At 41.0% G+C, this 22787-nt stretch overlaps 1 protein-coding gene across 2 annotated transcripts in view; it reads right to left on the reverse strand.

The window, feature by feature from the left end:
* The window catches only part of mmp16a (matrix metallopeptidase 16a (membrane-inserted)), a 30848-nt gene extending 8889 nt beyond the window's left edge, over window positions 1-21959 (reverse strand). Inside the window, exons 1-6 of one of the 2 annotated variants that reach the window (XM_088283141.1) lie at window positions 21441-21959; window positions 13576-13724; window positions 12640-12654; window positions 11822-11944; window positions 8137-8441; window positions 1872-2033 (exon numbers count right to left, since the gene is read on the reverse strand). In XM_088283141.1, the coding sequence (XP_088139267.1) occupies window positions 1872-2033; window positions 8137-8441; window positions 11822-11944; window positions 12640-12654; window positions 13576-13724; window positions 21441-21566 (880 nt within the window). In that variant the 5' untranslated portion in view covers window positions 21567-21959. The remainder of the gene's footprint in view (window positions 1-1871; window positions 2034-8136; window positions 8442-11821; window positions 11945-12639; window positions 12655-13575; window positions 13725-21440) is intronic. The other variant, XM_088283142.1, reaches the window with a different exon arrangement.
* Between the last annotated feature and the right edge of the window lie 828 nt (window positions 21960-22787).

The following is a 22787-nucleotide window of genomic DNA, read 5'->3' on the forward strand; positions in this document are numbered from 1 at the left end:
TGCCAAAAGGCAAGTCTCGAGGTGCATTTTCTGGCCATCAAGATAAGACAGAACTGTTTAGCGAGACTAACAAATGAATATAAATCGCCCATGGCAGTCAAACAAAAATAAACAGAAACCCTATTAGTGCGGAAAGAGCCCGAAGAGCTCGTTTTGCAAATTAAATCAGACGTGACTCCACGACATCGTGCTATACACAATTTATTTTTTCTTGGCTAGAACATAAATATGGTCTTGGCAGGTTAAGAGGAGCGCTGACATTTTTTTTTTTTTTTTTTTTTTCCAACAAGGTTTTTTGTACCGGTAGGCAGGAGGGTGAAATGAACGCCAAGCCAGAAACCGCGATGTGTAATCTCAATCCTGTGTGTGACAAAAGTGCTTAAGTCTTAATTACACTTGGTATTAACATGAGCTGAAGATATTCTAGCTGCCTAATGACATCAGCTACACAGGTCCTCACATGCCGACATGATGTAAAAATGTCACTACTACATGTGACAGTCCAGCAGAGCGGAATCCGGTCGCATTTGTCCGAATTCCAAATGCTTTACAGGAATGCATATTCAGCAATTTTTGTTTTTGGTGAACTTGAATTAATCTATGAGCAATTTCAACAGTAACATCCCACTAAAAACGCTTCCGTCCACCAGCTAAAAATTAGCGCCCACTCTAATCCCATCCATTTTCTAGACCACTTATCCTCATTCGAGTCACAGGTGAGTTGGAGCCTAACACAGCAGACTTTGAACAACCTGGGCTTGTTTGCCAGCCAATCACAGCCAAACCTGCTTCCAAAAACGCCAATTGAACTTTAGAAAAGGCAATTTTGTACAATTTCACTCCATTTCTCTCCCACCATCCCTCATTACTTTTATTTGACCAATTTCCCTACTCAGGCTTAACATCCCATTGATCCAAACTCTGAAGGTCGCACCACTGACCTTATTTAGATTCAACGCAGAGTGTTGGTGGGGAAAAAAAAAAAAAAAGGGGAATAAGGCAAATTGCTGGGGGAACAAAGAAGAGTTATCGTGAGGGGAGCTACTGCCACTTGTCCTGCCCTTCAACTCTGAGTACAAGAGAGAGGTGGAGGGAGAGGAGTAAAACACAAGAGGGATGAGGAGAGATTTGATCCCTTGCCCAGGTCTGCCACTCCCAAAGGTACGTACCAGACTCGTGTAAACAGATGGCAGGTAACGTTGTGCGAGTGTGTGTTTGAGAGCGAGCGAGCAAGAGTGAGAGAGAGAGAGTGCAGCCATTCGTGTGACAGCCCGCTGTCATCTCAGTGGAGTGTAACTGGCTTACAGTCTCAAATGTTACTTGCTACCAAGTTCTCAGATGAGAAACGGTAAAAATGCATCATCAAAGGCAAGGGGTGGGCAAACTTTTGGATTGGCGGGCCAAAATGGCTTCTAAAATTTGACAGAGGGGCAGAGTAGTGTTTTGGTAACCTCACCTCATTGGAGAAAAAAAAATACATTTGAAAAGCATTACAACAAAATATGTCTTTGAAAAAACAGAGTATTTAGAAAATAAAACATTAACCAGGATTATTCATTTAATTTTTTTCAAATTCGTCGGGCCGGATTAAAACGTTTAACGGGCCGCATGTGGCCCCCGGGCCGTAGTTTGCCCACACCTGATCTAAGAGTTTCTACAAAAAAAATAAATCACTTAAACACGGGGCAACATTAGCTCTGCTGGGAAAAAAGGTTTCAAAGAGTATCTCGCAATGTTTGACCGGATAAAAATTAGGACCACGCTTTTATGAAGCGACCTGTAAATTTGAAGTCGCTACTTGTTACGGCCACCCTGAGGTTATATCAGCTTTAAAAGAGGACAAAGTGCCGCTATCAAAGAACGAGCCTCACCATAAATCTTTTGGATACCCAGCAGATCGTCCATGGGCAGTTTGAAGTTCTCAGTGTCCATGTATTGGTAGAAAGGAGCCATGATCGCTGTGGGGTCGTTGGAGTGCTCCAGCCCGAGCGCGTGACCAAGCTCGTGGACCGCCACCAGGAATAGATCATTCCCTAGTTTAAAAAAAAAAAAAAAAAAAAAAAAAGCAACTGATTAGGTATAATACTGTAACAACAATTAGCGATTTTCACGTTAAAACAAAAAAAAAATTAAGTAAAATAGAACAAAGAGATCTTGTTTGAAGTGAATGTGGACAGTTTATAACGTCTGCACCTAATTGAGGGGATGACGTCACCAGCTGCAGACGCCGACACAGCGAACGCACGACACGGAAACAAGAATCGCACGCGCGTACGTTGTAATTAGTGTGCACTTGTGGTTAACCAAAGCGGGTCTGAACTTTTGACCGAGGAACACTCTTGTGGTCCACACCCCGAGTTAAATTCGTTCTGGATTTAACAGCCCCTCTCAACTACGGCTAAATCCCCGTAATTTACGGCACACACAGCAAACGGGCTCTCGGATGTGAGCATGGAATCGTTTTCATTGTCAAGAAAGTATTAAATCGTTTGGACATTTCTTTTAAGTACTTTTTAAATGAATTAGTACTCCAATTTCTTGATTGTTTGGCATATCCAGACGGCAGTGGTGGTCTATTTAAGCAGGTGCCTGACAAATCTGATCTAAATGCCAGCAGATAAGATTAATGTCAGGTCCAGCATTGAATGCAATCGACAAATATTATGAGGTATTTAATGGAAGCAACTTTTAAAAGTTGAAATTGAGGGAAAATGTATGCAGGCGTGTAACACTGAACGAGTGTCAAGGGATTAGGTTTAAAGCAAATAAAGAGAGACGGGGGGGCGAGATCAAGAGAAACGAGAAACGGCTCAGTGATGTTCGAATCAACTATGCAGGAAAACGTCGCCAAGCCAAAAACAATCGCGACGGCCGTTTCACAGGATTGCGCACCGTTTTAATCACACTAGAATTGCAGTTACAATATTTTAAGTCACTATTGCAAATGATCCAACCTTTTTCTTATAATTGAAATGATTTCAATATGTGTGAAGAACCGTCCGCAATAAGAGGACAATATTCGCAACATATTTTGTTTATTCCTCCTGGTCCGATAACGACAAGCGTGATTTTTTTTCCAAGCCGTCAAGCTCGACCCTCAACTCTTCGGGCTCTTTAGGGGGGGGCATTTGAGTTGAGCCGTGTCACTTGATTTCAGTTGCTAACATAAACCAAGACAGCGACGTCCCGTCGGCTCCATAAACAAAGCCGGGGCGACTTGGTTACGGCGTCGCGAACCGGTAAGGAGACACGACAGGTGTGAGATGGACAAAGAGGTGAAAAGGGAAGAAGTGAAAGAAACGTGGGAGACAAATAAAAAGGTGAATATTATTATTCGTTGTTTGCTTTTCACAAACATAAATTGCTATTAAAAAGCACAAGCATCTTGAATTATTTTTTTTTTAAAAGGTAAAATGAGCCTTTGACAGCAAATGTCAGATCTCAGCGGAGCATTTCAGGAATAATATAAGAACATACCATGGTTGCACTTTTTAAGTAAGAAAAAAATACAAAAAAAAAAAAAAGACAAATGAGGGAGTTCACAAATAGATTGATGACCAAACCAAGCCGTCCGTCTTCTCTCAAAGCGGTTGCCGTAAAAGTAAACACGAGGTTTGCGATTAGAAACCAGTCCTGTGCTTGCTCTTTCTCCGTAATTTACAAGCTCCCTATACATGCCACAGCCCGTCTGCTGGCCGGGCCCACATGTGACGTGGGAATACAAGCTTCTGACATAAACACGTGGAAGATAAACACTCACAAATCAGATCGTGGGCTCCACTTGGTGCCGTCTGTCCAATATTATTTGGATGACATAAGAAACGAATCACGTTTGTCATTTTGCCATTAATTAGTAATCAACTATTTACCCAAACTGCAACGGAGTGAAATTCAGACTTTGGATTATTGTCAGAGATTGGAACATCAGCAGGTCCTGTGGACTTGAAGTAAATAAACTAGCACAGAGCAAATAATTAATGCCGCCAAGGAAAGGACATCCTTTATTCTTGTCATGTTTATCTCAGCGCAGCACCTGTGAGCAAGACAGGGGATTGGTGTACATTTTTTATTGTGATCATTTATCATTAATAATACATTTCCAAGCCAGGGTGTTTGCGGCGAGGCTCTCATAAATACACACCCCAAAAAAAAGGTGTCCTTGGAAAGCCCAAACCATAATATTGTTGGTGAAAACCTTGGAGGAGGAGGGGGGGGGGTGAAAAGACAGATTGTTCTCATTCAATGCCATTGACGGACATAGACGTCAGTAAGTGATTTTCTTTCACCTGGGCTGGTGGTGAATGAGTTAACGTGCCGGTGTCATCAACGGAAAAAAAAATCATCACTCGGCTGAAGTCAGAAAGAAAATAATGATGAAATTCTTCACAAGGCAATGCTATTGAAATAAACAATAAAATTAACTTGTAATAAAATAATCGATCGTGCATAATGACAACAGTAGGTCATCCGGGTTTGGGTCTAATCTTATAAGGACATATATATGACTGACTCGTGGGAAGTGCGCTTTGTGTGTGCGTGCACGCACACGTGCGTGGGCGGAAGCGAGCCCCACCGCCCATGTGGAAGTCGACGCCGCTGTCAGTAGGTGGCTGTCTATTTCTAGTGGCAGCCTGGTGGGCCGAAACACGTGGTGACGTCTCGGCTTCCTTTCCGCGACATTATTTTCCTTTTCAAAGCGTGCGAATGCAAAGCCGACGCTTGTGTTCTCCTTCAAAGCGTCGTTCGCAATTGGATGAGACTGTATGAACTACAAAGGCAATTTCAGACATAATAAAACAAAGAAAAAAAACAAACAAAGCAATCAAATCTTTATCTACTGAGGCATATTCAAGTGGTCGTATCTAATGGCTGTTTTTTTTTTATTGAATAATAAATTAACACCATGATGAAGACTAATTTCAACCCCCAAAATTAAACAAGTCATATTAGAAGAAATCCTTACTCATCCAATATCAACTGATGCCGTTTTGGTAATACCGAGACATTGGTGAACATTTCATGACTCTATTTCTTCAATTTACATGATAAACACATTCGCAAATTTGGGCAACGGACATCTGAGGATTCAAAGTCATTTCACTGCCAGCCGAGGTAAAATGAATGTGCTTTTTGCCTTCTATATCCGTCAATGGCAGTGAATGAATTAAATTGCTGCTTCTCCTGATACAAAAATCCTCGAAATCCACCCTCCTTTTTTTTTAAATTATTATTTTACTAAGAGGTAGGAAAAAAAGCATCTGGATAGCAGAGATAAAAAGGACAAAAGATAAAGACAGAAGAACGTTGTGTGAGGACTGCCCTGCTGTGACACATCAAGGCGTCATTGGGAAATTGGGCTGCTGTAAAAATCCCTGTTAGAAAATTTGGGTTTTCTTTATCCACATTCTTTGATGGCACCAAAATCTTTATGAAATAAAGCGTAACATATGCAGTGTTTTTTTCTTTTTTTTTTTTTAAAGGATTGCCTGTATTCGGATTTTGCAAATATTGGGCGACAGAAGCGAGTAAGTGGAATGACTTGTCATCAGTTGTTAATTTTTAGCAACACTTTTTTTTTCCAAAAAGTGGCAAATGCAACGCTTACCACACACTATATCACTTTGTGATCCGTCTTCCATCTAATGATGAAGCACAGCTTTACACCCATCGTCTTTAAAGCCAGATTATTCAGAGCAAGCAGCGCAAGCTGTAGGTGTTCCATAATCGCTACTCTGCGTTTTGGCCCCGAGGGATGTCGACTCTCGATTGAGATGCAAGCGCGTCATACACCCCCTTTACGCTCTCTGGTGCTAACGTTTTCTCTCAACCCGGGATAAATAAAACCAGTGACGATTACAGACAAACCATCATGAACGTGAATGCACAGAGGTCAATCTAACATGAGAGTGAGAGAAGAAGAAGAATTAGAACAGAGCCAAGAGCAAACCAGTTCTACTTTTCTTCGCTTAAAGGCAAGAGAGTTGAGCAATGTGAAGGCAAAATGACAAAATGACAAAATGATAGTGACGTCTGTATAATGGCTTTTCAGGTTTGAGGTTTTACCAGTGTTGTCAGCGTCTTTTTGGAACGATACGCAAGCTGAAATTGTTGTAATTTAATTGAATTGATGTAAAAATTAAATTAAATTAAATTAAATTAAATTAAATTAAATTAAATTAAATTAAATTAAATTAAATTAAATTAAATTAAATTAAATTAAATTAAATTAAATTAAAATAAAATAAAATAAAATAAAATAAAATAAAATAAAATAAATTAAAAAACAAGGATCATTCTCAAACTCAATGCTGGAACAAGAAAGTATAAAATGATATCGTACTGAAGCGTATGCTAGCAGCCAGGCTAGCAAACCCAAATTCAATCAGTTCGTGCGCTGCTGTCTGCAGAAACTCTCACACGCCATCCTTCTAAAACGCAAATGACACTCCAATCCTCTAGAAATGTCATTAACTCATCTTAACAGGAAGCACACCCTCTGGTGTCTCATTCCAAAAAAAAAAATGTCCTCACTTGATATTATGTTTGACTAATCTGTTTGTGTTGCTGCGTAAAGAGTCAGACAAAACAACACGCTTGAAACCTAGAAGATGGAATTGCTATGTGCGTACTTAAGCGTTTATCTCTCAGCAGACCCAAGGATTAATTCGCCAGCGTTCACTGGTGGCCTCATCATTCAAAACAACAACAGTAGCATCCACAGTCTGCAGGCGCCAACAAGTACAGTTCCAACTGGTCCTTCGCCTCAACGGTGCGAGGGATTACGTGTGACGGACTGGCAACTTACTGGACAGGAACACATCGGTTTGTATATATACGTGTAGATTCAACTAAACTGAAAAATGAACCTAAAAGGACGGATGGCGATATTAGATCCATTTTATAAATCTGAAAATAAGTGGGAAAAAATAAAGACGCATCAAGACAAAAGTAACTCCATAATTCCAGTATGCATGTTTTAATGATGCAAAAATGCATTTTGCAATAAGCTTTTCATCTAAAGCGCTGGCCTAGATGTTTTCACACACGAGAGATGAGAACGTTTCTAGCGGGATCAAATATGTTGACGCAAATATTTAATATTGACTTGAAGTGAATGATTAAAAAAAAAAACATGAATGTTGAGTTAATTCGTCTGAACTGCTACAAAAATGAACAAAAACTGAAAAAAAAAACCCAACAAAAAAAACTCACATCCAAATATAGTCACAGTCCCTTTCAAAGTGTTTCCGTTCATTCCCTTGGAAAATTCTGAACTTTAAAAATTCAGGGAATTTCGCAGTGGTGTACTGCACGCCGATCGGCATGTTTGGTTGAAGACGGTGAATCACAGCCTTCATTGACAGACGCTTCCCCTTCCCCCAAGGCGACACAGGAAGGGATTGGCAACACTTGCGGAGTGTGTGTACATGTTTGTGTGTTTAAACACAATCATGGAACGGGGGAATTGCGTTACTCAACCCGAGGTCGCCTCTTCCGTCAAACTGCAAACCCGTCCTGTTTTAGACTGAAACGTCCTTGCTTCGTCAATCGCGTGCTCAGCTCATCCCCCCCGTTCTCACCCATTTTCCTCGAATGATTTTCGTTATTTCTTCCGATGGAGCTTCCTCGGTCTCTCCCTCACAGCAGATCTCTTTTGTGAGCTCTAATATTTGTCGAGAGAAACTGTGGCATCCTTCCTTCCGTTTTCCTCTCATACCTCTGAGGCCCCCCCCCCCAAAGTCACTCACTGGCACTTCCTGGCTTATTTCTTTTGAAATCTAATTTGTCTGCCGCGATCTATGGCTCAGTAGTCTGTGTCATTGTTTTGACTCATGACCAGAATGATGATTCCGCCTGGAGTGGTCTCTGCGGAACAGCGGGGAAGACTTGCGCCTTTGAATTTAATGAGAAATTCTGTGCTGCAAATGTCTCACGGTTGGAGAGTCGAAATTAATTCAACTTGTCCTTACTGTACCTGTTCATCCACTATTTGACGTTAATTAAGAAAGCCCTTTTGTTGTCCAGTAAAACCACTTGAACTTGAACAAATGAGGGCTTTACTTTTTATTTTGACCAAAACATGTCAACCGTGGGAACTGTTTAGAAATTCGGAAAAAAAAGTAACGCCGCGCTTACCATCATGGTTGGGGTTGCCCAATGTCCACGGCTCATCCGAGTCAAAGTGCGTGTCGCCTCCGATTCCTGGCCCCGGGAAGTAGGCATGGGCTAGGAATCCACCCTCGCCGTCAAATGGCGAGCTGTCGCCATGGAAACCTGAGGCAAAGATGATTGTGATGTCCACATCTTTCTTGGTTCGCTCCAGTTCGCTGTATGGCACAGCTTCGAAGCGTAGCGGCGTCACGTTTTGCCAAACGTCAAAAGCTCGCCGGATGGCGTCGTGGGTCTCCTCAGAACCGACTTTGGGTGTCACGTTCTTTATGCTGTAATCACACAAAACGGAAGAGGTTTTTAAAGCATCCGCATTCGGAAACTGGCATTTGTACACCGTCATCGTCGTTGCTGATGTTTTTGTGCTCTAGCAACAAAGTCGAGTGGAGCCGAGCAAGTCCGTGTACGCGTGGACCCGCACGTACCGTGAAACAGCGAACGGCTCATTAAATCAGATATGGTGGATCGATCGCTTCGCCGACATTTGGATAACTGAAGCAATTAGAAAGATAACACGTCATTTGCGGTAACCTGATGTCAATCCGGGAAACGGCGATTGTCAATGTTATCGCTAGGCGTCAGCCAGCCAGGCCGGAGCGTGGATTTAAACAGCCAAACTCAGAACTGTCAACTCGCACGTATTCTAATGAGGGGAAAAAAATCATTGACTACCATTGACGGCTAAATACGTCAAAGATCCATTTTTTTTTTTTACTTGTCTGGCAGTGAATGAGCATTTTAAAATGCATTTAATGTGAAATAAATGATTGAAGTACACGCACGAATAATGGCAAGTTCAAAATACGATTCATGCCATTCATGCTGATTTACGCAGAAGCACATGGCGCCATTTGTGAGCGAGGGCAGCTGAGTCCACCCTGCCAGCTCTAATATGTTGCAGGTGTGGAGCAGATTGGACAATTTTCTACCTCGCAAATCTACTTTCTAATTAAGGCTTATCAACAGCCCACTGCCTTCTGAAAGCCCGAGTCTGGTTAGTCATGGAAGGAAAACCTCTCTCTGATTTCTATGCTCTGAAAATATTTGTCATGGTATTAAAATTTGGTTTCACTCTGGTTTCGTTGCCAACAGCTTATGAGAGTGCCTAATGTTGTCGCTGAACATGACTCAAAGGACTCAAATTTAGATTTTATTTTTATAAGTTATATTATCTATATTTTTATATATATATATATATATATATATATATATATATATATATATATATATATTATAGTTTTCTAAGTTCTATATGCATATTTTATTTTTATAATTATATATTTTTTTTATAATTTTGAAAGAAGGATTATAGGCAGAGATAACCGCGCAACAGTTAAACGTTTGGATTCTGAAGTCAGCAACATTTGCGGCAAACATCAGCGATCAATCAAATAGTCCCATCCGAGAAAGAGCAGCAGTCAATGTTTGCGAGCCATATTACGTGCGACACGTTCATTTATGGTATTATGAAATACATCCAATAAAACAGACTATGAATGACAACGCAGGCAAGCGGGCAATATATGGATGTCGACATTGAAGCTGTGACGGTTGTGTTCTGAACATGGAACATGTTATTTCTATTCCAAATCGGGTTTGATGATCACATATCACGATGGTCAAGCAAATAAGAGATAGACCGATATTGTTTTCTCAGGGCCGATACAGATAGTTGATAACCGATAACCGGTATTTTGTGTCAATATTTATTTTCAGTAAAAAGGAAAATATTGGCGTCAAAATAAAAAATATATATATAAATGCTTAACTTTGTTGAAACGCCTTTAAGCATTTTTTATGGAACAATTTTACCAGATTCTTTTTCAAATTAATAAAATATTTTGGACAATCCACTCCCATTGGTCATTGGCGTGTCTTAAAAAGTAAAATGAATAAAAAATGTCACTTATCGATGTTCTTATTTGAAACAAAAATAAAAGGCGCAGAGTGTTCTCAAAGTCAGTAGAGTCTCTTAGAACGTTAAAGAAAATGTAAATAAACAGTTCCCAGATGGTAACACACTTTTACATGTGCTAAAAAACGCAGGCCAATAATCATCAAAACGCCACATATCGGCGCCAATAATCGGCCCGCCCCATAATCGGTCCATCCCTGGTACTGTTTAGAGACATGACATGATACATATATGTCCTTAGATTTTGGCTCAGGTGATTGCAAAAAAACACATGTACATCCCATTTTGAGGACAAAAAAAAAGCCATTAAGTCCAAGCCATTTCTAATAAACAAGCAGCTGTTAATTGACAACAACAAAAATAAATAAATAAATAAATAAATCAACCCCTTCTAAGGCCATATCAAATATTTAACTCCATGTTGTGAGGTGATAATTACTCTGGATACATCTCATGCGCTATAACAGTACTTGCATGCGGGGAAAACAGTGGGGATGCCAAAGCTAATTAGGGCCTCCCAACAGCACATACTGTACGCGGCAATGTGGAAACGAGCACACACTGGGCGGCCTTGCATTAATTATGCCTTTTCAAACCCCAGCTTTGTTTATTAATGATTATTTAACGAGTTTGAAAGCAAAAGATGGATATTTCTTTGGGGGGGGGTTGACATGAGCGTGACCGAAGCTGGAATCAAACCAGCAGCGCGGCAGATCGAGACAGCCGCAAGGACATTAAAGATTCAGTTGCACAAACATGGCGCAATTTAACTAAATGAACAGTCGAAATGTATTGTCTGCAGCCAAAAAGCGAGATTCCCCCCCCCCACTGTTTACTGTGTCACCTTTCCCCCCCGCCAATGGTTAAAGACAAAATGGAATTCACCGCATTCCCGACTCCCATTGCAGCAGTTTGACAGCTCGAGGCAAAGCTGACTAAGCCAAGCACACAGCCATATAGAGCCCTTACGAATATGCGCACAAGAGCAAATACACTCTCAAAATCCTTCGATCCCATTACATAACCATACTCTATCCCCAACTTTTCCATTGGGGGAGGGTGGTGGTGGGGGGGGGGGGTCCTCCTCTCCTTGCAGCTCATCTCTCGTGTGCTGCAGGTTCTCCTTCGTTCCGTCTTCCCTTTCATCTCCACATCCCCGACTACCTTTACTGAGCCTGACCAATTCGCCACCCAGGCATCTTGCTGAAAGTGCAACATGGTCCTAAGTTTGCCCTGATTGTGAGCTTTCACAACAAAAATATGAAAATGCATATTTGCATGGCATTAGTTTCGGCAGACTGGTGATTTATGAGCAATTTATGCAGAAATGGAAGAAATTCCAGAGGGCTCACCGTTCACATACTGTTTTTCCTCCCTGCCACGAATGATATACTCGCACAGTCCCAAAACAGCTGCATGTCTAATTTAATATTCGACACGCATTCATCCTCAAAGTAGACAAAAGACAACTATTAAGGATTGTCCCATAAAACATAAAGCCAGAGAGGCAGGCCACGCTACAGATAAAAGTGATTTTACAAATTGTGAGGCTAGACCAAACCAAACCAAATCTCAGCTTAGAGCAACGTTGAACTCGTGATGACCCGCATGCTTTCCAGCTTCCTCGTTGTTACAGATGTGGGCATATCATCCGCTACAATCAGATGTTCTTTTTTGCGCCGCAGGCAAGAACCAGGTAGGGAATTTTCCGAAGGAATAAAAGTCAGCCGCACTCACCTGTATGTGATATGTTTGTGTTGCCACTTTTGTCCCGTGAGGGCGTACCGCCGTTTCCTGACGCTGAATTTGGATGCGCCTGCTATCTGGTCAGGAACCCCACATCGGGGCTTCTTCATCCACCTGAAGGAGACAGTAGAGGAGTGTTGTTACCGATGAAACATGATCCGATCCAATGGTGTGTGTGACAAAAAGAAAAAAAAAAGTGTATTTATTGCAATGATTACATTCAGCTACGAGTTACGATAGCAGAAGGTCGCGCAACATCCCATAGATCAGGCGTGGGCAAACTACGGCGCGGGGGGCACATGTGGCCCGCTAAACATTTTAATCCGGCCCGCCGAACTTGAAAAAAATTAAATGAATAAACCTTGTTCTTGTTTTATTTTCTAAATACTGTGTTTTTTCAAAGACATTTATATTGTTGTAATTCTTTTGTTCACTTTCCTTTAAAATTAAATGGGTTTTTTTTTCTCCGATGAGGTGAGGTTACCAAAACACTCCATCCATCTGCTCCTGGTCCGGCTCCTCTGTCAAATTTTAGAACCCATTGTGGCCCGCCAATCAAAAAGTTTGCCCACCTTTGCCATAGATGATGCTCGTCTAATGAAAACACTAGCGAGCGCAGCTGAAGTGCGAACAGCGCAACTCGATTTTGACACTAATCGAAAAACCAAAAAAAAATCGAGCAGGACGCAACACAAAAAAAATTTTTATTTCGAGGACTCGACACAACATGCACGTGTCTCTCATCTCACACATTTCGCCAGAATGCATTATCTAATCGATACACATATCACACTCAAAGGGCACCTCACCTTAGTGTGTTACTGCTGCACACAGAGAAGCAATGGAGAAATAGAAAAAAAACAGGCACAGCGTTAGCTGATCACATTTCACCCCCGTTTCAGTCCATCGGTTAGATAGCAGTCACTCGGCTGGCGGACACATTACCACGTTACAGTTCAGTGGCCAAATTGAGCTCATTGCCATTTGTAGCACGGATGGCATTTCAGCGTTGCAGGGGACAAATGTCAGCGAACACTGTTTTAGTTCCGCGCAGGTAAAAAGTCATTTTACAAAGTGTCGAGGGTGGACGACAACTTTCATGAGATTTATTCATCAAACAACCATCACTTGGATGCCTACCAATGTAAATGATAGTTTCTTTTCAATCGTAAAAGGTCCCTTTGATCATATTAAAATGACCCACTTAGGACAAGTTGGCGTTCTTTGTGTCTTGCAAAGTAATTGCACTTGCCACCTGAATACAAAACAGGGGATTAAGGAGATAACGCATCTCCCACTGGTACGCCAATCACCGGCATGTTTTATCAACTTACATTGTGAAAAAATAAGTGACTGTTACAACTACAGTATTTTGGGGGGGATTTCGATCTCATTTTCATTATATTTTTCTTTGTGGCTTCTCTCTTGTTATTTGGAAAAAAAAAAAGGATCAAGTCGTTACTGTCCTGTGAAAAACATTTATCTCCATTTTTTTTTTTTGCAAGAATTTTTACATTTTTCAGTGAATGGAATTTCTGCATTAAACACATCCTAAAAATGAGAATATTAAAAAAAAATATATATGAAATTGGACAGATGTGTTGATATGCTGTATAAGAATTTTGACTTCTTATGGAAAGATTTTCTCAAAATTGACCAGAAATTTTCCACCCTTTGACATTTCGGCAGTGCTTTCGTATGGATCCATCTGATTTTTAGGAATTTCCTAAGCATGTGAAACTCACTCTATGGTGGCGCTGTCCAGACTTCCCGTAACATTGAGGCCGTAGCGGCGCTGCATGGCAGCGATAGCGGACTGCATGACTCGGGCAGAACGTAGTACTGACATTCTGGGGTCTGCAGGAGGGAGGTAGCCATACCTTTGGAGCCATGTCTATGGACAGAGAAGCACAAATTAGAAAACAGAGCAAATTTTGGATATTTGACGTGTGCATTGAAAACAATTTGAAGATTTTTTTTTTCATGAATTTCTAGTAAATAAATTAAGTCCAATTAACTGTTAACTGTCTCCTGACATGATCTACTGTGGACTTGCGCCATAGCGTTGAAACAATTCTTATAAATTGTTCAGTAACCGTTACGAATAAATATTGATTTTACATCCCATTGTTTATATGATCAGAAAAGCACAGAGCGGTTGTCTCTCTGGCAGGAAATGTTCATAATAAAAGGGAAATTGTCAGGAAAAAAATAATAGAATCTACGTGAGGTTTAGAGCGCAGAATGCAGTCTTTTATCGCATTGTTTGGCTTGTCAGGAAAAGAAATTGCCATAATCGAGCTTTCAGTGTCCCTATAAAATCCTGCCAAAGGGAATCACTGCTCAGATCGTGGGAGGACGGTGGGGGGGGTCACTCGGGCTTTCCCACGGAGAGCTTTAGGGATTTGGCTAGTCCCAGACGCTCTGTATTGCTCATCATCAAAAGAGTAAACAGAACAGCCGACGTCTGCATTTTGTGACACAAATAAAAGCGACCAATAAAAACAAGCGATATATTGTGCGCATTTGAAGTGTGTAGACATAGAAAATAGAAACGACTGGGAATCAAAAGTCTAATAAACTAGTCTGGCAGCAAATTTCTCTCAATTAGCCTTCATGCTGCGGAGCTCTTTAGCAAAACGTGAAATTTCCTCAACATACGCGCGGGTCTGCCAATGTGAATTTATACAAATCAACGATGCAATCTATTAAATTCCTCCCCATCTTGAAATGTTTAGTAATTTGTGGATTAAAGAGAAGAAGGTAATATAAAGAGCAATATGTCCTCAATTTATTCACTGGGTCCAAAAGCCATTGATTGAGAGCCTCCATAAAACTTGACAGCATCGCTCGCGTTCGCTCAAAAAAAATACGTAATTGTTTCCAGTGCTCTCAGATCTCATTTCGGAACATCACTCTCGTCTCCAGCGCTATTCATTTGCCTTCTGATGCATACTTTCCCTTTTCATGTCTTGTAATCATCTGTTCTTCCTTGGCGTCTGCTCTTTGAAATCACAGACACATTTGGCTTTTCCCTTAACACTGCCTCGGTGAAATCGCAAGAGGCACAAGAAAGACTTAAAAAAAAAAAAAAAAAAAAAAAAAGGCTCTTTTTCCTTGGCCATCTTTAAATAATAAAAATAAAAAAATAATAAAATAAATGCTGTATAATAAAAAAAAAATAAAAAAATACTCATTCATTTATCCATTTCTTCCCATCTTATCCTGTTAAGATGGTCAACATCACTTGGGTGAAAAAAAGGAAAAGACCATTAGTGGCTAGCCTTGAGAATTGAATTCCTTTTGATATTTGCATAAGTAAACAGCTTGTTGTAAACGAACTTTACAACACAAGCAGAAGCAGCAACCAGATGTATAAACTTACGTTTATAGTCAAGCATCAATTCCAAAGATATACCGCTTAATCGGGTCCAAAGTTCCTTTATCACCATCCGTCTCCCTTATTAGTTTGTTCGGTTCCTTCTTTAATTATTTCCCCCCGGTGCAGGTCTTTCATCGATTCACTTTCCGTGCCGATTTGAGGATCACTGAAAGAAGTCGGCCGCAGCTCGACAGCCTCCTTTATTCAATGAAATGGAAATTCCTCGGCGGTCTATCATGGAAATTCTAAGAGAAAGGATCAAGTCGCACACGAGCAGGTGTGTTAAGTCCCGAGTTGGAACCTCGAACAAGTCCAAACGGGCATTTTGTCTCAAGTAAGTCCGTTCAAGTCAAGTCCTGCGATAAGTCAAGTAATGCAGTCTTAGCTGTCGTATTTGTTCTTCATAAAGTCCGAAAAGGTCAACTAAGGACGTGATAGGCCACTTTCTCAAACCTGCAATCGTGAGATAATGTTCTTCAATTTCACACTTAAATCAAAACAACTTCAATCTGAGTGCTACTCAAAGCTTATTTTGAACTCCAATGGAAGAAAAAAAAACACATTTCACAGATTTACGATTCACAAAAAAAAAAAAAAAATTCCTTGCTTAGAGTTGCTAATATTCACTTTACTCTACCCATCTTATATGAATATGTAAATTAATTTATATATTTTTATTGATTTATTTTTTACCATGGCATAGTACAAAGCTGTTTACTTTGAATAAGCATAAACGTGACGGTTAGAAAGTCAAACAGTAGCCAGGGCTTACATGGAGACATCCGAGTTGTTCATTTATTCAAATTCTCAACAATCAATTACCCGGAACGAACCGCAACTTTTCCCATGATTTAATCACAGCACATCAGCCTTCTCATGACTCATACTTCCCCTTTGCAGTCATGACGTTAGAATGTCCCCTTCGCTTTAAATGAGAGCGATAAAGCCGAAAATGTCGGAATTGCATCAGTGCCTATTTCTGGGATGTCGACACTTGCTTCCGCTCCACTGAGATGCGGAATTCAGTCAGGATTTGAGAAGACTTCGGCCTTGCCTCATTTATCTGTATTTTCACCTGCATTGTTTGTTTTTTTTCTTAACTGTTCCACAATGCGAGGGGGAAAAACATATCGTCTCGCTACAGAACACCTAAAATAGCCGAGAAATATTTGATCCGAAAGGACGGGCAGAATACGGTACTGACAAACGCTCAGTTCCTACGTCCCCCTTCGAGGAGCTTGACAAAGAGACTGAGCTGATGTGAACCCTAGACCAACGCTCCCTCTCAAGCTCAGAGCACACCTGACAAGCAGAAGGTGGCCTAATTACAAAGACGGGTGCCATCAAAAGGCCAACGTGTAAGGCGATGGAATTACTCCATTATGGATGAAGTGTATGTCAGGCAGCCCAGCTGGCATAGCGGGCGCGTTCAGAGCATGTGGCGATTGTTGATGTTGCCATTTCCGACAGATCAGCTGACATGTGTCTGGTCCCTCGGGTCACGGGGACAGCAAGTGACGGTTTGCTTCAGCCCACGTTGCGCGCCTGAGTTAACGACATGACAGATGAATTTAAGTGAAAAGCATGATAGGATTAAAGCGACTTTGAAATGGTGGAAAAAAAGGAATCGCAAGCCTCACCGGAGGTTTAAGGATTCACTTCCTGTGTCAGGTGGGAAAGCTTTTAGTCCTTTTTATATTAGCTGACCGCTTTTAGATGGTTGAATATTTCTTGATAAATAAATCAGGTCATTCCAAATTTCAAATATTTACAGGCCTGTAATTTATGCTGTCAGACATCTAGCTGGATATGCAAAGCAAGTTTAATATGGCTTTTTTTAATTTTTTTTTTATTTTTAAGCCTAGTTGGTTCCAAAGTGACGTTGAAACGATAGTTAGCATGACCAGTGCAGACACAGGAAAATTTATTTTTAATTTAATTTAAAAACTTTACAACAGAGAATTCATCCAAAATGTTTGGCAAAACTACACAAAAAAATTGTTACTCAAAACTTAAAATTTATCTCATTAACGTTCCTTTAAAAAAAAAACGTATTGGATATTTTAGACTTTTTTTTCAGAACAGATTATATTCTGGCATTTTATCTCATTAACGTTCCTTTAAAAAAAAAATAAAAAAAACGCATTGGATATTTTAGACTTTTTTTTCCAAAATAGATTATATTCTGGCAATTTATCTCATTAACATTCCTTTAAAAAAAAAACAAAAAAAAAACGTATTGGATATTTTAGACTTTTTTTTCCAAAATAGATTATATTCTGGCAATTTATCTCATTAACATTCCTTTAAAAAAAAAAAAAAAAAAAAAACCGTATTGGATATTTTAGACTTTTTTTCCATTTGTTTGACTTCATTCGAACTGTAAGGGCCGTACTCATTCGCGTTATGTCCTTTTGAGTCTCTGATCTTTTCGGGAAGTACGGGAAACTAGGAGCCAAGTGGGCTCTTCGGACAGGTGAGGCATTGGAACACAACCCAGTCCCACTAGCAAAGCGTGCCAGATCTGACCACTCTAAATTATTCATCACACCAACAACCACTGGCGAGTGTGCCAGGGTTGTCAAGGAAACCACAGCCTTCCTGCCCACACCAGTGACCGCAAACCCACACGTCAACACAAACTCTAACTGCGCTATTCCTCCTGAAATCTCTTTTAAAAGATCCAACAGGAGTTCAGACAAAACTACAAGATGAGATTTGTGATCGGATGCACGGTGGGGATTGTAAATTTGAAAGCGCCGCATATTCACCTTCTAGTGACGCGATACACACGTGCACAAAGACACACACGCATGCACACGTAATTGCTAATGCATGCCATGCTTACCTCTGTGGCCCCATTAGGACAAAATGTCACAAAAATGTCACCCACAAATGTCACAGTCTGATCCAACATACTGATCAGTGGTTGGTGCCTTTTGGGAGTGAGCGTATTCTTTCGGGGTCTTCTTCTGGATTTTCAACGAAACCAAGTTTGAAATATGACTGTTATTTTGAAATCCTCTGCAAAAAAAGTCAGTGCCCTTTTCATATATACAAACATCCCGGCACTCGGAATAAGTTCCCGACATACGGGCACGGCAGGCCCCGATGGCATCAGGTTATATTTCGGGTGTGCGACATGCTAAATTTTTAGCTTCTCGGTAAACTGTGACCGAAAATTCATGTCAAACTTAATTGCTTAGACAATTTTACGATTTAAGAGTGTCTTTCATTACGATATATATAAGATTAAAGGAAACCGAGCAACTAGGGATGTAACGATTCTCTCAAGTCTCGATTGATTCGATTTTCAATTTTCAGTGCCAGACACAACTGACCCTGTCATAAATTAAATTGGGCATCAGTCGCAAGGTGCTTCCTTTGTGGATGCTTGTTTATCACCGCTGTGCTGCTATGAAAACCGTATTAAGTAAAAAAAAAAACAACAAAAAAACGCTTTGGCCCCTTGAAAAAAAAAAGCCGAAAAGCTTTCAGATGTGCAGCAGATGTGTAACAAGAATTAATTAATGACTATTTTATCAAGCAGTAACAGGCTGTACCTTCTGTACAAATCCAAATTAAAGGAGGAAAGAACGGGAAAAATATTCATGGAGAACAAAGGCAAGGCAGCCAATTTTACCGTGACTTAAAATCCAGGAAGTCAGCCAAGCAGAACAGTAAGTCTTTTTAACGGAGCAGCAATTGAGCAAACCATTTTTTTTTTTATTATTTAGAAGGACTACCCTTGTTGCCACCTATGAATACCTGCCATGAGCATAGTTAGGAAAGACACACACAGCCAAATTCCACAAAGAGCACTTTCCAGGTGAATCACAGTCAGTCATCCTTATTGTGGCTGTAAAAAGCCGTCTGATTGCAGCATCGCATTCCTCAACGGGGCTTTTTGGTGTGAGGGGCAAAACCCGTCCTGAATATCACCAGGTTTGGCAGATAGGCCCCAAAATTAGTGCATGGAATCAGATGCAGAAGCTGATTTCCTAACTGGGAGCATCCAGAGCCGTGCATTTCATTTTCGGGTTTCTACTTAAACACAGAACTGTGAGGAGTAAATTGGCACACACAAAGTGATTTATCCATCCCGACAGATTGCGGTGGCTGATTTTGCATCTTTAAATACAGCATCTGAAAGACATGGGACTGAGAGTATTGTCATGTGGTGACTGGGAGAAAGAATCTTTTGCACAAAGCAAAAATGATCAAGACCTAGTCAATCACTTCGGAATGAGATAAGCACCGAATTGACAGTCGCAATATAACCAAACTCCTTTAAACTCTGCATTTCCTTGCATCGTGTTGTGCAGGATGGGCAGATAAGGAAAATGTTTCTGACACCATTTTGACACCACTTTGCTTCCGTGTAGGGATGGTGTTCTATAGGCCAAAATTGCGGAAGTAAAAACAAAAAAAAGATTTTGATTTTAAAACAGATAGCGTTCAATAGAACAAATAAGATCAGAGTTTATTTTTTGTTCTCATTTTGTTATTCAAATCTAATAAGAGAGAAAGCAGCTACATCTTGGTCGAGAATGATTACCGTTCACTCCAAGAAAAAAAAAAAAAAAAAGTACATTGAACGTGGGGGTGTCTTCCTCCCTTATTTTGTATTGTGAGCGTTTAACTTGATAACCTGCAGCATCTGGATTAAATCTAATGCCTGCCTCTCAGCAGAGAAGACTGCGGCATGCCAAACTCGCAAATCACGTGGACGTGTTGATCCGCTACTTGAATGAGCGTCAGTGGACATGCCAAGATGTCCATGTGAATGCATGTCTGTGAAGCCAAGGCTCGTTTATAAAAAGACTAACGGATCTCCATGAGGGGGTGGGGGGGACAAACAAAAAAAAAAAACACACTGGCTCCTCCGAGGCTATATATGAACATTTAAAAATAAATCAAACAATTAAATTAGATTGATTCTTTTGAAAATGCTGAAGTAGAGTTAATGTTTACAAGGTAGGCACATGAAGGATTTCACAACCCATTCAAAGTTGCACATCTCATGAATGCTACGTCAGACCGAAAGCGTGCGCAGCGTTTCCGGCGGCGCGTTTCAAATGTAGTTTATGTACTTGCGTGCCTGGCAGCGTGCTTATAGTATTTGGCGGCGGCGGCGTGAACTTACTATGTCACACAAATGCACAACAAGCAGACACACAGTCAATTAAAGATAAAGAAAAAAACACACACGCATAGCATGGTGAAATCAAAACAATGTGGGACAATATCATTGCAGTCTGTAGGACCGATTTTTGGATGATATGATGTATGAAAGAACAGTTAATTGAAAGTATTTCTCCGTATTCATATATTATTTGAGGTTGAGTGTGTTTTTTTTTTTTAATTCAACACTCATTATCCATCCATCAGTTTTCTATTAGCCCATCGCTTGTCCTTAAGAGGGTCGTCGGTGAGCTCATCCTTACCCCGGGTGACTTTCCATGGTAAGTGAGAAGCAAACCTGCTCTGATCACCGGCCGATCGCAGGGCAAACAAACGTTCACAGTCACACCTATGGACAATTTACAGTAGAGTCTTCAATGTCGGGATAACGGGGTACCCGAAAATCCATACACGATCTGAACCCAGAACTGTGAAGCAGGCAACTGTAAGCCCCCAACATTAGTCAGTTCGCAAATATTGGATTTATTTTTTTTAATTCCTCAATATTTCAAATAGTGGACAGGAAGGATTTCATTGGAAGATGATAGCACTTCCTTACTTAGAATAAGATCAGCTGTGATGTCATCATAAGCCATCTCAAAGCCTGCTATGACAATTTCATTAAATGTTAGCTTAATTCAAGTATTTCTCATTGCTCAGATGGATTTTTGAGTTTAATCATTTCCAGAATGAATAATCATATCCCGCCTCGATTACTGATTATTTATAAATACTGCATATGATATTCTTATTCTATGCATAACTCTTAGAATTGAGCACTGGGTAACAGTCAGATCATTTCTGGTCCAGAGGAAATGTCAATTCTTCCGCTGAAAAGTGCAAAAACGGAATGATCTCTCGCACAAAGAGTCCATTGTTGAAACAAACACAATGAAGCGTGTGTTAAATGCTCGCGAAAGGAGACAAAAGTTGCTGATTTGGACCATCGGGGGAATAATGACGCTCCTGTTGTCATTATTAATAGTGCGCGTCTTTTTTTTTTTATTATTATTTATTGACATCAGGTGACGTCCCGTTTCTTACCTCCACGCTGAACGGCTGCTCCTCTCCGTTCACGGCACATAAAATCCACAACAACAACTGAAGGCAGATCGTCCCCATACAGCAGCGTCCGAGACATCTCCTTCGGCGCACCGCCAATAAAACCATAGTGAGCGCCGCTGCTTGTCGCTTATTGTCTCGGTTCAAGTTTGACTCACAGTCGGTACAAACAAGCCGGAGGTGGGAGTCATAAATCCTCAGTCGGCTAGCAGCAACATTGTTGATGTATCGGGGAGGGAAGGTGGAGGACAAGCAGCGAGTTCGGTCAACAGCCCACACTGCGCGCTCGGCAGGAGGTTCCCTTAACCTGGGGTGGGGGGGGGGTAGGGGGTGGGTGATAAACTTAACGACTGCCAGCCGGCTCCCGGTGCCGCCGTCCCCGGATCAGTCCTCCGGTGTCTCGGCTGTTGTTCCAAGCCTCCGGACCGTTTTCTGCCTCGTGCGGCATAACTGCTCGTTTTCAATTGCGCTTCCCAACCGGTGCGCATGCGCGGCTCCAGCAGACATGAGCGCCCCCCACCACCAGCACACATCCAAATTGTCTGAAACGTCCAAAAAAGAAAAACACTCCTGACAGATAAGCGTGTCAGTTGGCGCGTATGGGGTTGTTTGCGCACGCTGTCACGCGCAACTTGCTGTATTCAGAGGAGGATTTTACCTTACTTACCCAACACTTTATCCCCAAAGCACAGTAGGGATACATTCATTTTTTTTTAGCAATACAAACAAAAAGAAAATTACTTATTCATGATTTACAATAATACAAAAACATTTTCACGTTTTACTATTAAAAGTGCGTTTCCCACCGCGTGTGCGGTTTATGTACCGTTTTGATTCTTGCCATTTTCATTTACATCCTCTTATTGGCCACTAGAGGGCAGTGAGTGTCCCCTTTTGATTCGAGCAACTCTTCCAAACTCAAAAGATGCTCACCGCCACCTCCGTTTAATAAGCATTATGTAATTAGCAGTGGCGGTTCTGGACCAATTTTACTGAGGGAGCCCGTCTGGATCCAGGGTTTTTTTTTCAGGGTGGCTCATTCAACAACACGAAGACGAATAACAATGAGACAAACAGCGAAATGGAGCCACGTGATGTGCTTAGCGTTTAAGGGAGGCAAGTTGAGAGCGCAAAAGAGAGAGAGCTAAGAGGACTTGGGAAGCACTGGTTTTTTTTGGGTTGTTTTTTAGAAGGAGGTTACAAAGCAGGAAATCGAGTCAGAAGAGAATCCTCAAAGTGAGGGGGCTGAAAGTCTTGCTTTGAGGGAGTGCTGCAACAGATTAATGGCTATTCTCCATTTCAACGAGGAACGATCATGTCACACGAGTT

The sequence above is a fragment of the Idiotropiscis lumnitzeri genome, chromosome 19, assembly GCF_059441095.1.
Source record: "Idiotropiscis lumnitzeri isolate Australia: NSW breed Sydney's pygmy pipehorse chromosome 19, RoL_Ilum_1.0, whole genome shotgun sequence".
In the NCBI taxonomy this organism is placed as follows: domain Eukaryota; kingdom Metazoa; phylum Chordata; class Actinopteri; order Syngnathiformes; family Syngnathidae; genus Idiotropiscis; species Idiotropiscis lumnitzeri.